Raw genomic sequence first — 15,723 nt, forward strand, 5'->3', positions numbered from 1 at the left:
CTCTCCACTCACACAGTGAGGTGATCTGCTTTTTCAGTCTTCACTCTGTGAGCTGATTGTTCTCCGTACGGCCGAAAATGCAGGTCAGGTTAAGGCCGTTTCTCTCTGGATGCCAGTTTCACGTGGTCTCTGCAACCCCCTCGGCCTCCCCCTCCTCTCTCTCTGTTTCCTGTTGAGCGGTGAGCAGCCAGGTCATTCCTGTTGTTCCCCAAACCATTTCCCCTGCTCCCCTGCTGCTTCACTGGCAGCAGCATGCATCATCTCCAGCCTGCACCGTCGCTCTTAGAATTCAGCACAATTTCTTAACTTGTCCTCTCTCCGTTTAAAGCACTTTGTTGTGAAAGGCCTCCCTCCCTCCCTCCCTCCCTCCCTCACATCCTTCCAGAGAAAAAGCCCACAGCTTGGCGGCGGGCCAGTGACAGTCATCCGTCAGAAGTAGCACAACAAGGCCAGAGCTGTCTGACAGCAGGCTGTTGACCACCACCCAGCACACTGCCCAGAGAAACTCAGGTTGCTGTTCCTTTGCCTGATCAGGTGAAGGCATTTACAGCTGGAGTTAGTTGGGCTGTGTAGTTTATTGTAGTGTTAATTGTCAATTAATGTGCTGTGCTGCCTTCATTTATGACCAAAATCAGAACAGTGCAGATGGAGGCAAAGAAACTTCTTCACTTGCGTGATTCAAGATACTATCTCTCAATACATTTTTAGAAAGTTAGAGATGGGAATTAAGAATCAGTTACAGTGGAAAATTGGTTCCAGTTGATCTGAACCATTGAAAACTAAAAAAATGACTTATCAATGACCTTTTAATGACAGTAGATGTACAGATCACTATGAGTGAGATGTGGTTTCTGAGGAGAAGCTTTGAAACTCAGAATGAGTTGCTGCACAGTTGACATCTTGGCAGTGCCTAACTCTGCCCCCTAACTCCCAGCAAAACAAAGGATGGGAGGGGCATGAGGCTCAGACGTAATTAAAAATGTAAACAGGTGACTATAATAGCTGTTATATTGGCTCAGGTATATAAAAACAATCAGTTTCAATCTAATGAGACTACAATGCTGCAAACAGTGAACTGCAGAGATCAAACAATCTTTATTGTCATTGCATGAGTAGAAGGAAATTTATGTAGAGACTCTCAAATGCGGTGCTGTTGAGAAAATATACTAAAAAACAACACATAAACAACAGTGAAAGACACAGCAGAGTGAAATAAAATATATTCACAAAAGGCAGATTCACGCTAATAAAAGAATTGTTGGTGATAATATCAGGGCCCGTATTCCTAAAGATTCTAAGAATCCTCTCAGAGAGCTCCTAACTTAACCTAAAAATTCCTAGCAAGGAGTCTTAGCTTAGGAGTGATTCCAGAACACTCTCAGAGAACTCTGAGCAAGGAGTGGACAGAAACTCCTATCTTAGTGAGGAGGTGTGGTTGACCCCCGTTGCTAGGTATGAGTCATCATTTCAAACGCTGTGATTGGTTGATCCATAAAGTTAGATAAAAGGGGCGGTGTTTAGCTCAGTTGGTAGAGCAGCCGTCCCATGTGTGGCCACGGTTCGAATCGCTTGTGGAGCAGTCCTATCCTGCATGTCTTTCTGCCTCCCATTTCCTGTCTCTCTCTCAACTGTTCTGTCAATTAAAGGCCAAAATGCCCCAAAAAATACTTTAAAAAAAAGCTAGATAAAAAATATACTTTTTTTTTTTAAATAAAAATTATTTCACATAAAAGAAAATATCTGTTAAATGAATAGTAAGCTATACTTTAAAATTATCCTACAAAATGTGTGAAAACTTGCACAGTATTCACATAGTGAAACTTAGATTTATTTGCTTATATTAATTACCATGCTGGTAATTTTTGCACTTTCAACTTTCCAACTCAATTTGGTATTAACAAGGGTAAAATGGCTCAGCTTTAATCAGTGTCCGTGATTGCTGACCGGCCTATAAGAAGCAGTGTTGGTTGGCTTTGAAATCTACCACAAACCAGTGAACAGCAATGGAGAAGAAAAGAACAAGGAAATCCAACTGGACAGAGGAACAGGAACAATCTGTAGCGTTTCATTAATTCACTGTCATCCAGTGTTTGGAGAATATCTCTCCTGCCTCTTCTGTCCACCATTTTGTCCTCTGCTTAGGGAACTCTTAAGCCACTTAAAAGTCCTCTTCCCTACTCTTAACAGATCCCACCTTAGGAGCTCTCTTAAGAGCTAGGATTCTTTAGGAATAGCTTTTATCTTTACTAGGATCTACTCTTAACTTTTAGGAGAAATTCTAAGAAAACATCATGATTCTAAGAATTTTCTTAGAATTTGGCCACTAGGAGCAACTCTTTGCACTAAGAATCTTTAGGAATACGGCCCCAGATCTGTAACTTATGTCAATGTAAAAAAGAAAAAAACAAACAAATATTGGAGGTCATATTGAGGTCAGTTTGCTAGCTTTAGCTAGTTTTATTAGCTTCTGGAGGTTTAAACTACATTAGCACAGCATATACAATACAGTGAGTGTATATCCTAATCTACAGTTTGCACAAAGTAGCTGAAATCTTTTATGGACACAGTTTGCTACGTATCCTCTGTCGGGGTGAACTGTTTCCTGTCCTCTCAAGTTGAGTCAGCTGCTGCTGGACTCTCAGGGCAGGAGGTCAGTGGTTGTCCTGACACGTCTTCCTGTGGACAGTCACAGACTTTCCCGATGCTGCTGGACACTGTGTTGTCTTCAGGCTGTCACCCTCATCACCCACCCCTAGGGCTGCCCCGACCATGACATTTAGTTGACGATTAATTTCCATAAATAATTGCAATTAACAATTTAATTGTCTTTTTCTGATCATTTTATGCCACTATTGTAGTATAAGCCAAAACATAGTTCAATAATACACATACACTTTATAAAGACCCATTGGTATTAAACATTGGAACATATAAATAAAATCATTTCTGTTTGCCTTTAGGCTTTGCAGCTAAATCCATGATGGGAATGTCAGTTGTTGATCGAATATTAGAAATTAAGCGCCTAAAGACAAACAGATTGTGGCACTAATTCTCCATTGATGTGCCATTAAACCATAGCAGAAGAAGGGGGCGCTATGTAATGATGTCATTAGAAGAGCACCAGTCGCTGTATAGCTCAGTGGGTTGAGCACGCACCCCATATGCAGAGGCGACAGTCCTCACTGCAGCCATCCCTGAAACCCAAATTTGTTGGCCCTTTGCTGCATGTCATTCCCCTCTCTCTGCCTCCCCATTTCCTGTCTCTCTCAACTGTCCTGTCAATCAAAGGCAAAAAGCCCCGAAAAATACTTTAAAAGGAAAAGAAGAGCACCAGTTGAGCCTCGAACGGTGGGAAACGACAAGGAAATAGTGATGGAATTATGACATTTGTGTTAGTTTCATCCAGCTGAGGTGTTCAAGGCTGTATAAAAGCAGTGACCCTGACGTTTTAAGGCTGGTGGGAAACTCGTTGCTTCTCATTCCCAATCTGCCTGACCTTGTTTCCTGTCCTTTATCTAGTATCATATCTTAACCACTTGTGAATATACTGTGTATCACTCCATAGCAGAACTGCTCTATGTGCACATACACACATTCATACATCAATCTGATTAGTTTACATGCTTCCTGGTAAGATGTCCTTCCTGGCCTATCACTTTATAAGGAAGATTGTACAGAGGCTCCTCTTCCATATACTGTACTTGTACATAGTCTATAATGCAGGGCTCGATGGTGACACCGTCCAGCTGCGGTCTCATGTGTTCTCATAACTGCAATCCAGCTGGGAGTGTATATTACCCTCTCAGAGTGTTTACTTTATCAGACTAAATATTCCCCCTGCAATGCTGCATGTGTACACTATTTATTGCGCCGTGCTTTCCATCACCCGTACACACTGTTTAGCTTCTCTGAGCTATGCGTGCTTGTGTAAGTGAGTGTATTTGGATGCTGTCCAGGCATTGTGCTACACACAGAGGTCAATGTTGTTTCTCTGGCTGTTGCAGGAAGGATTTTGAGGAGCTGTTTGACGTCATCATCACAAACGCCCTGAAGCCCGGTTTCTTCTCGTTGGTGCCCCAGCAGAGGCCCTTCAGGACCCTGGGTGAGTGCTTTAAAACACCAACAAATAATTACAAATACTCGTCACTATTTCCAAGACAAACAGCTTTTGTTTTCATATTGTAAAGCCATTACAGTATTTACGAAAACATTTGAGGAGCTTTGTCATCACAGTCGAACTAATAATGTAATGTCGTTATAAGTTGTTCCTGGTTTATTTTCTGTCAGTGACAAATCAGTAAGAGAAAAGTGAGAAAAGAAATAGCACACATGATGTTAGATGCATTTTACATAATATTATGAGAAGTGTAAATACCTTTCAGTTCATTATGAAACTGCTGGCCCATGGATACATTTGTTGATGAATGAGAAACAGTGTGTTTCCTAATAGAGAATATGTCTCGTTTCTGGTCAAGATATGTCCATGACACATGAAGAAGTTGTGCAACCCATAATATGTCACAAGAACCTTTTCAACATTTCCATGTTCCACCTGACTCATCCAAACATCTGAGGCACTTTCTGCTGGTGTGTGAGTGGGCACATGTTACCACCTGATAAATCAACCATGGAGTCACAGTGATCTGATGATTTTATAACCTGGATGATCTTGCAATATTTATGATACATACTTACTAGGCCTGCACGATATGAGCAAAATGTGCAATGACACTGTTCAATATTGCGATGACAATATGACGTGCGACAAATTAGCAAAAGTGTGCATATTAACCATACAGAGTCTGAGTATTGCTGCTTTAATAGATACCCTGCTAAAAGGTACCCTGAAACACTGAATAGAATAATTTAAAAAATATATTTTGAGCATACTTTTTTCGAACAAATTGTATCAATTAATCAGTCAATTAAACAGAATGTTAATTAAACCCTCTCCTTACTCGCATTTTAGTGTTCTCCAGACAAATAGCCTATATGCACGAAGCAAAAAGTGAGATAGTGGTTGTGTAACGGAGGTCCGCGGGTATAGCCATAGTCACGAGGTACCAGTGAGAAGTGACGAGGTGTGGCGGTTAGTGGTACTGAAGTTAAACTCACTCACCCATAAAAGCGTGCAAACCCACTTGACAATGCAAACCGAAACGGTTTGCATCGTTGCCTGCAGTGTGGGAGACCCGCGTTCGAAACCCACTCAGGGCAGGCCAGACAACATCGGTCACAGTTGTAAAGGAAAACATAATCACTGGTGAGGAGCAGCAGTGAGCAGACAAACATTCAAAGAAAAAAACAAACATCAAAGCAGCAGAAGGATGTGAATCACAGCTTCCAGTGTGGACTTTCACAATAAAACCAGAGCAGAAACAAATTGTCACTGTGGAATTCAAGAAGATTGTCATATTATCTTTTGGCCACATCATGCACCACTGACTTCAGACCAGGCTTCCACCAAGACCAAGAAACAACAATGTTCTACAAATCATTTTAAGACCAAGACACTCAGGGATGAAAGTTATTTGCTTTAGAAACATGAGCTGTGGACAGATTGACAACCACAACAGAGTGAAGTATGCAAAGACACTTGCATTGTGCTTGTTTAAGCTGCGACCTTATGTGTCAACAACATGATTAAGATGATACATATGTTATATATCCAAGTGCACTATCTATCTATCTATCTATCTATCTATCTATCTATCTATCTATCTATCTATCTATCTATCTATCTATCTATCTATCTATCTATCTATCTATCTATCTATCTATCTATCTATCTATCTATCTATCTATCTATCTATCTATCTATCTATCTATCTATCCATCTATCCATCCTTCCTTTGAATGTCCCCCTTGAGCAGCATTGACCCTGCAGTATCCCTTCTGTTATTTTCAGATGGGATTCAGAGGTCAGATCAGATGTAATCTAACTCCATATTTAATGTGAGGATTTCCAGCAGCAGCTGCAATGAGTTTCATGTGTCAGTGTTTCATTGGCTCAGCTCCTGGACCAGTTACCTGTGTGGGCCGCCTCCCCTCTCATCAGCCCAGGCATCTGATCCTGTCGCTCATGTTGAAGGTGTGCACTGACAGAAAGGGGCAGCTCCCCTCATCTGGATTGTCTGAATTGTCTCCCTGCCAGCAATAACACAGGGGATGCATTATGTGTGAAGACAGGATGATCTACTCACCAAAATATTCTCCCTCACTCTCTCTCTCTCACTCTCTTTCTCTTCTCCCTCGCTCCTCCTGAGTTTTGCCACGTTGGCAGAAAAAAAAAAGCATCAGCATCTGCTCTTCCCCTGGCCTCCACACACACTGGCCACTCCTTTTCTACTTGGACACATCACTTGATGGTCCGCATGCTTCAAATTCTCCTTTTTTATTTATTAGCCAGTAAAGTTTATGGAGAAGAATGTGACACTGGAAATTTATGAGTGTAGCACTTTGAAGCACGATCAGTTCAGAGTGGGGATGTATTTGTAGGGAGTTTATACAGCTGATTACCAGCTCATAAACTATCGCAGAGAACTTCCACTTCTTGTATTGATTAAATTGTTTTGATTTTGTTCTGTGTGCGTGGGTGACAATCACACAGTACAGAACACACTGAAAACACTTACTGGTGCTAGTGATTTTTTAATTATTGCTTATTGATGTGGTATTTTAACAGTTCTATTGTCGGTATTATTTGTTATTTTGTAAGAAAAAAATGAATAAGAAACAAATGATCAACATAATTTTTATTTTGTCATCTGTACTCCATTAACATTATCGTACCCTTTCTCCACCAAATGATCTGAAGTTGAATTTCTGACAGTTGAGATTCAAGAACACACCATCCAACACTGATACATTTTTTTTTTATCATTAACCAATGTTCATAATAATGCAGTTAAGTGTATGTGTGTGTGTGCCCAGATTTCTGCTCTGCTCTGCATGTTAATGACTGAGCCGCACTTTAAAACTTCTTTGTCTCTCTGCCATCACATTTTTTCACCTCAGCTTTTCTGTCGGCCCACATGCATTACCATTGCAACCAACAATTTGGGAATGAGGGCCGATGGATGATAATATTGGTGATCAGGAGGATGATGTTTGACCAGAACATAATTCTAAGTGCAGTATTATAAAATGCAGCATTCCATTAATACTACATTTTGTTTGCTTGCTGCAGTTTGTTGTGTTTTTTTTTAAATCACATATTACCACGATTGCGGCACACTTACACACACCCACACACTCTGATCAGCTGATTGTAACGAAGTGCTGCTTGTTATGTGTAGGAGCTGTGATGTGAGGACACACAGAGCACATTAATTAGTTGTGTGTCTGGAAGCTGCCTGTTTCCTCTTAACTGCACAGCGATTTTTAATCGTTAATTAAAAAAGAGTAAGAGACAGAAAACATTCTTTTATTCACCACTCATGATGAAACTGTTTGTAAAGTAGGCAGAAACTGACGGGGAGTGAGGGATGGGACAAGCCCATACACTCACTATAGAGCAGAGGAAGAAGCAGTGAACTCGAATGGACTCCAGTCTAAAAGCATGTTTGTACAGTCTGCAAATCGATCATTTATCACTGATAAGGTTGCAGTGAAAATATTTAGGATAAGACGGTACTAATCTGGCAGCTCCTCTGCTTCTGTCCTCTCAATCTCTCTGGCCTCACTTTTCCACGTGGCTTGACGATGCTTTCTTGGCTTACAGTATATCAACAGGAGCAGCACAGTCACAGTCCAGCCACAGTAGCCTTGTCCATATAGTACCGGTCATTCAACCACAGATAAAGCCACAGTCCAAGCAAATAGCCTTATCCACAGCCACAGCACAGGGCAGCAGAGCAGCTGCTTGAAAGGAGGAATGAGCAGAAAACATCGGACTCTCTCCTTCCTGGAGACTGTGCCCATCGAGGGCCATCGCAAAACACATCAATAGGGATGTCACAATTACTTGTTTTCACAATTAATTGCGGTATTCAACGCCACAATTAATTGATCACAAAGATTCCTTCCTAAATACCGTCACTTTCCAAAAAAAGGTTATGTATGAACCATGTTGGCAGATGTGCGCCAAAGTAAAGGTATATGCACAGATACTGGTCCATTTACCTAACATAACATTGAATTGGTAGGAATTTAAGTGCTAGAGTGTAATTTGTAATTTAAAAAAAAAGATTAAAATTAACTTAAACATTTGGTATGGATGGCAATTAATGACCTGAATATTTCAAACATTTTCCCTGGGGATTAAGAAATCGTCATATTTTAATAGATACTTGAAATATTTTGTGTAAACAATGAGTAATGTAATTATATTTTGACTATATTTGATTTTACACATTCATAGTGTTGTGAAATTAATTAGTGCATAATAACCGTGATAATCGTAATACCGTGATTATGTCTCTGACAATATCGTACCAAGAAAATGTATAATCGTGACATCCCTACATCACAACAAAAAAGGGAAAATGGGAGATTGAAAATGTGCAAAACAACCGATCAGATTTGAACAACTGTGATCAATAGAGGACATGGGTGTCACCATGTTTGTTGGTTCACAGCCCGGAGGAATGAAGGTCTAATTCACTGCAAAGCAAGTTCATGCAATACACAAAATGTCATTATCTTGATACAGTTCAACCCAAACAGGGAAAACACCCCCCACCCCTTCTCTTTTGTAAATTGTGTTTCAGTTTTTGACAGCGGTTTGTTTGCTACATGCCAGGGTATAATAGAGGAATCAAACAGCAGGACAGACTGTACAACATTACAGCACTGTACTTTTTATATGTGTGAGAGTGGAAAAGTAGAAAAAACATTCTCTCTGTCTGAACCTTCAGGGTTGTGTTGACTGTAGTATGTGAGGGAGATGAACAGACAGCAGTCCTGTCTGAACTGGTGTAAAGAGGTGATCTCACCTCAGATGTTCTTGTAGCACCGTATTTCAACATATTGTTGTTGAATGAGGAACGGCAGTGAACGTATCACCGTCTTTGTGTTATAGTTGAAGTTAGCCCTGGGCTCAGACATACGTACAATAGAACACTGTCATTTAAAACATGCTGCAATCAGCTCCATGTCAGATAAAGATGTTACATAAATCACTTCATAACCTCAGCCCCCACTGTACATCATCATCATTATCTTCATCTCCTATTTCTGTGAAAGTGCCAAAGGATATCTTAAGGCTGCTGCTCAGTTTGCACTTCTGTGCATACCGTTCATTCCTCCCTCTCAATGTCCTCTGTCCTCACAGCTGTTACTGTGCGTGTGTGTGTGTGTGTGCGAGGACACTCCCACATGTACAGGTGCTCATCACTTGTTCTTTCACTCTCTCCTGTCACAATATTTGTAGCATATTTAACCTCAGTGCGAACCTGCGGACCCTGCATCGCCATGGTTCCGCATGTAAGGCTGCTGCTGCTTGTGCTACTGCTGCTGCTGCTCTTAAAAAGCAGTCAGTCAACATAAACACCACAGTCTGTCTAGAGAAGCAATTACCAACTCCAAGGAAAATGCTTTGTTGATTTCCTAGATAGCAGCAAAGTTTTAAGGTTTTGTTTGTTTTTATTTAAATGCTTCACATGTAGAGCCATTAAGAATAAATCCTCTGCATGTATACAGTATGTGCATACATTTGATTGTATTCCCATATGACTGTTGTTATTTCCTGTTTTAGAAGGTATTTTAACCCATTTAAGAATGTGATGTGTCAATATTGGTTAGTCAACCAAGATTGAATTACAAAGATTGGTAACACTTCAGATTAGGGAACACATATTCACCATTAACTAGGTGCTTATTAATATGCATATAGTTTACTAGCTCCTTATTAGTAATTATTAAGCACGTATTAACACCTTATTCTACATAGCCTTATTCTACCTCTATTACACCATGAATTAAGATTTTTCCTGATATTAACTCCTAATTATCGCTTATTCATTGTAAATTAATGCATTGTTGTTTCTGAATAATGATTTGAATAACCAGTGGGTTATTGGGGCCTTGTACAGGGGCAGTAGCACAAGAACAATAATTCTTCCTTTATCACTCTGAATTAGTATAACATTAACGCATTAATTTACAATGAGCGATAATTAGGAGTTAATATCAGAAAAAAAATCTTAATTCATGGTGTAATAGAGGTAGAATAAGGCAATGTATAAGGTGTTAATACATGCTTAATAATTACTAATAAGGAGCTAGTAAGCTACTTATATGCATATTAATAGTTAATGGTGAATATGTGTTCCCTAATCTAAAGTGTTACCCAAAGATTATATTTAGAAATATGAGTCTCTGCTTGGAGAAAGTATAAACGGTTCATCCACTATAATGCAGCTGCTTTCTCAAGCTGTATATTTACAAGTACAGTAATCTTCAAATGTAAAACCAATGTAATGACCTTATAAAATACAGCATTTTCTTAAAATGTGATGAAATAGTGAAGAAACAACACAGAACTACTGTTTGGAAAGTGATGCATCAGCACTCCGTATCGTAATTACTGCAATTACATGTGTAATTGCTGCACATATTTCTGTGTGTCTGTCTTGTCTAAGTGGTCTTTGACAGCCCCTTTGAAATAGGCTACTTTGAACCACCACACCACAAACCAGACCGCTCCAGTCCGCATTATAACGACCACCTGCAACATGTTTGTGTCAGCCTCTTATATAACTCATTCACGTTCCTGCATGTCAGCACCTTCACGGACTCCAAGTTAGAAAAATACAAGCAGTAAATAACCACAAAATGTCAGAACGGAGCGTTTGGGAAATGGCAGCCACAAGAGAAGAATAGCTGTTCATGATTACGTGATTGCAGTTCAATGTCTGTTTTTGTATGTTTTCCTGAAAACCACTCAGCTCTTTGTTTTGAAGTGAGAGAATTTCGCTCTTTGTGTACTGTGTTGTTGTTACAAGATCACCGTATTGATATCCATAGAAAATGACCCATTGAAATCAGCATTTTAAATTATTTACATTTTCTTGTGAGCATGTTAGTATTCTGATGTTAACATTTAACTTCCAGGCACAGTTGTTTACAGCCTCTGAGGGCTGGTAGTATGGCTGTAGACTCCCTTGTTCACTCAGTCACCATGAATTATTATTATTATTATTATGAATATACAGAGCTGCTTGAAAGTTTGTGAACCCTCCAAACATGATGGTGCCTATGATTGTGGCCAAGTAATTCAATTTTGGACTCATCTGTCCAGAGATTGGACGTCCAAAAGGCCTCTGGTTTGTCCAAGTGATCTCTGGCAAAGTTTACACGGGAAATTTTGTTCTTTCTGGAGAGCAGAGGCTTCCTTCTATACCAACTCTCCCATGAATGACATGTCTATTCATTTTTCACCTGATTGTTGACCCATGTACATTTATCCCCGATGCTGCCAGAGAGTGATGTGTGGGGTGGCCTTTACCTGATTTATTATTTTTCTTGTGCATCTTGGTGAAAGTTTTGATGGCAGTCTGCTTCTGGCCAGAGTTGTGGTGATGCTGAGTGTCCTCCATTTGTGAATTATTTGTCTTACAGATCTTAAAAAAACCTTTCTTAAGGATATCTAACTTGACTGATCTCACTTGAGCTCCCACATGTGAGTCTTTTACCTACTTGACTTCACCAGTACAGCTGGGGTTCACTTACTTTTGCACATATTCAGATTCCATGGTTCATTTCTCTGCTGGCTACACACGCAGTTTTCCTCAAAGCAAGTACATGGAATTGATAAACATAAACGTGACATATCATACATAAAAACTGGTGATAAGAAAATAAGAAAATCATGGTTAAAAAAACAAAACAAACAGAAAAATCTAAACTACTTAACGGGTTCAGAAACTTTCAAGCAGCACTGTACCGATAATGAAACAGTACTGTGAATTGCAGTTGTTGACACCTAATTCTTGTTCTTACTTATAATAAGTTTGCTTCATTTACGTCAGTTGTTGAGTTGCACAATGTTCACAATGTATTTTCATCAACCAAATGCGACACATTGTGTAAATGCCATGGACACTACTGTATATTCAGTTATGTGTGTGACATGTCAATAATGTCACACCCCTTGTCTTGTTCAATCATGTTCACTTAGGTATTTTCGAGTAGTTATAATATCCATATTGAATCAAGCTTTATTTTACAACAGCACTCTTGTACTACTGTTATTGTTTGTGGGGCCACAGTAAAACCAGGTTTTGGACTTTTTCTGCGCTAAATCACGTTTTTCTTCTACACAATTATAAAACATGTAGCTAACAAGTGGAAAATCCTGAGTCATTTGACATGAGCATGGTGAGCTCACTGCGACCGGCTGTTGTGCATGGCTGAACGCATGGCTCCGAAATTCTTTGGAGGGTAAATGTGAGGTTTTGGAAGCACTTGTGCTTTCCACGTGGTGTTGTAGCAGGCAGGCTTGGACCGGGACGATAGGGACATGGCCGGGTCTGAAGGGACGAGTCACTGCTGTTCTGCTCTGCTCTCACTCACACGCCTGGTTTTCCCCTCCACTGGTAATGGCTGTTGGACGACTGTACGTTTTCTTAATGAGACTTAATCCCTCGAATAAAGTTAACACATTGAAGTAAAGAAACAACAGCTGTAATTCCTTGAAATATTGACTTTTCTTTTCATGTAACGCTGAAAACTCTGCTGAGGTTCGGTGCTGGCCGACTGAAGGCTGCGTTAGTTAGTTTTGGTCAAATTGTTCATTTTGATTTTGTTTTCTTTCCCACAGTGAACGACGTGGAGGAGAAAGAGGGGCTACCTTCGCTGGACAAACCTGGCTGGTATTCCCAGGGCAACTGGCCGCACCTCCACGATCTGCTCAAGAGAATGACGGGAAAACCAGAGCCCAAGGTGAGGCCGGCCGGTCGGCCAGGTCGTATATTAACAGGGGGCGAGCGCTCGGACCTCTCTGGTTGAAGGACGTCTGCGGCCCGCTTTGAGGTTTGACCACAACTTCGGTTTTGGCAGGGGCTGAAAGAGACGAGGGCTTCATAATAAATCAGCTCAGAGATTCACACTGGTATGATGGAGAGGAGGAACGTGGCCCTTGGCATGGCTGTCGACGGGGCCCCCGTGTGCCAGCGCGCTGTGTGTACCGAAGCCAACTCCTCATACCAGCTTCTGTTGCACAATGCAGCCCATTCTTTTTATTTTGATGTCTCAGGTAGACAAAAAAAAAAAAAAAGCAAAGGCCCAATAATTCAAAGCAAGCCTGGCTTTTTTGTTCAGGTCGTATGAACATGAAGGCCATGTTCAGATTTTGAGACTGTGCGCATAATCACTAAAACACCTTTGAAGATAACTGCGCTCAGCTAAGAACAGGACACAAACAGGACAACAATGTCACTGTGGGTAGACTAGAGGAAAATGCTGACTCACTGGTTGAAACCCTAGCCAGCTACAAAAAAAAAAAAAAAAAATCATCAGACAGTCAGTGAAAGCTGCTTGGCCTGTGGCTGCCTGTGAGGAGCAGAAGCTGCAGCCGCTGTCCCACACTGGGAAACCTCATCTGTGGGTAAAAGCTTATTAAATGTTGCAGTGGTCCTGAGTACACTCATAAGGGGTGTGTGAACGAAAAACGCACTGTGAGGTTCACTGATATAAACCACCTGTTAGAGAAAATACACCAATATTAGAATTTCATGTACCAACTTTCAACAAAAAAGCAACTGCTGATTTGTAACACATTTAAGTCGCAGCCACAGTCGTCTACTTGCCCCCAAAAGGATGACATCATGTCTGGCTTATAAGGTTAAACCTCAATTAATTACAGCATTTTTTTTCACAGTCAGTGACGGTAGTGGCATGTCAGGGAATCAGGCAACTGCACTGAGGTGGTTAAGCCACATTCAGCTATAATTATAATAATGATACATTTTAATGGAAGGCACCTTTCAAGGCACTCACGAAGGCCTTCCAACACACAGTAAATGAAAAATAAAGTAGCACGTACAAGACATAAAATACAAAGTAATATAAATGTAATAGACAGGAATGAAAATGACAGCTTTGAATGTGTGTGTAAAGAATCAATATTACAAAGGCGGAAAATGGGGGAGGACATAGGCTACATTTAAGTAAGAGAAAATTATGCGCTTGTAAAATGTTGAATGCAAAGAAAAGCATTTTAAAGTTTCAAATGTTTTCATGAAGAAACTTCCTCTTTACACATTTTATACAATTTAAAGTGGACCACCACCACTGGGTTTAACATGACTGTCCCAAGTAGGTTCCAGAGTTGAGGAGCAACATGGCCAAAGGCTCTAAAGCCCGCGGCAGTCAGACAGACAAGGAGGTGCAGAGAGATGATGGAGGAGGAAGCTGTGTGAGTGCAGGCAGGTATGGAGAGGTGGAGCAGATCAGAGAGATATGGAGGTGTAGGTTGTGTTTCATCAGGGAGCAGGTGCAGCTGCTGGAGAAACAGGAGCAATATAAGTACTGAAGAGATTGCAGCCTGCTGCTTTCTGAACCAGCTGAAGTTCATGATCTGTGAGGAAGACCAGAGAGTAGTAGATTCATGCAGAGAGCAGAAGTTAATTTATGCATCTCTTTTTTTTATTTTTTTTTATTTAATTTTAATCTTACCCACACAAAATTCACTGTGATCTTCTCACTCTCAGCTCCTGCACAGACTTACAAACATGGAGGTGGATGTTACAGTAGCTGTGTTGAACCATTCACTTTTATTCCATATAACCCTGTTCGGCTGGAATATTAACTGCTCTGTAAAAATTGCTGATTTATTGCCAGTTGACGGTGCTGCTAATATATCTGTAGCAAGTCTCACTGTCACCGTGAGTTGCCCTCAACACCCCCCCCCCCCCCCTCCTCTCCTTCCTCCCCTCCTCTCCCCTCCCCAACACAAACACAGACCAGACGATCCACTCTCCAACAGCCTTTTTATTGCTGGTCACACACACTTCCAACATAAATTCAGCTTTGTACCGCATGTCTCTAGGTGCCCAACAGTTGAACAGTCTCTAATGGCCTCCTGAGTGTGTGTATGTGTGTGTATGTGTGGCACATTTGTAGACTATCAAAGGAAGACTGTGATTAGGTAAGAAGCAGCAGCTCTGCTCCCTGATGCCACCTCCACAACTCCATGCCCAACCCCATGTCTCCGAAGTAAACAGTCTGATGGTTTAGGTCAGGGAGCATGTTAGCTAGCTAGCTTGTTATCATGGCAATCATGATAATTTGCACGTACAGTATGTTGCTGGCTAGCTAACACGTTACCATCAGCCTGACCACCACAGTGTGTTGACAGTTTGACAACAGATCGGAACAGAAACAATGGCCATGTTTACATGAGAGCTTAAATTCCGAATGAAAATAATTTAATTTCCAATAAGAAAAACACCGTAACCGTGGCCAATAAGTGATTTTTCAGTCAAACAGCATTTACTGTGTCAAGCTTGTGGCTTTTATTGTGTCTCACACTGTAAGATAAAAAGTCAGATCAGGCATGCAGAACCCACCCAACAATACTGGTCATCATCCACTTCCACAGCTCTAATGCCACCCCCCACCCCCCACCCTCCGTCCCCTTCTGCTCAATGCCCCCTCTGTTCTGGCCACGTGGAGAAAGCTCTCTAGGAATTCAGTGTCAACCTGCACTTATAGCTGCTTTAAACGGCCCTCCAGGGCGACCTGAGACGCTCTGTGTTTTCACTTTTCTCCACTTTCACC

General features: G+C 40.9%; 1 protein-coding gene across 1 annotated transcript in view; it reads left to right on the top strand.

Annotated features, from left to right (window-relative positions):
- The window catches only part of nt5dc1 (5'-nucleotidase domain containing 1), a 68,295-nt gene that overhangs the window by 37,022 nt on the left and 15,550 nt on the right, over positions 1–15,723 (top strand). The window contains exons 8-9 of the mRNA XM_084000594.1: positions 4,005–4,102; positions 12,764–12,885. Of these exons, the coding sequence (XP_083856720.1) occupies positions 4,005–4,102; positions 12,764–12,885 (220 nt within the window). The remainder of the gene's footprint in view (positions 1–4,004; positions 4,103–12,763; positions 12,886–15,723) is intronic.

Source organism: Trachurus trachurus (assembly GCF_905171665.1).
Source record: "Trachurus trachurus genome assembly, chromosome: 24".
In the NCBI taxonomy this organism is placed as follows: Eukaryota; Metazoa; Chordata; class Actinopteri; order Carangiformes; family Carangidae; genus Trachurus; species Trachurus trachurus.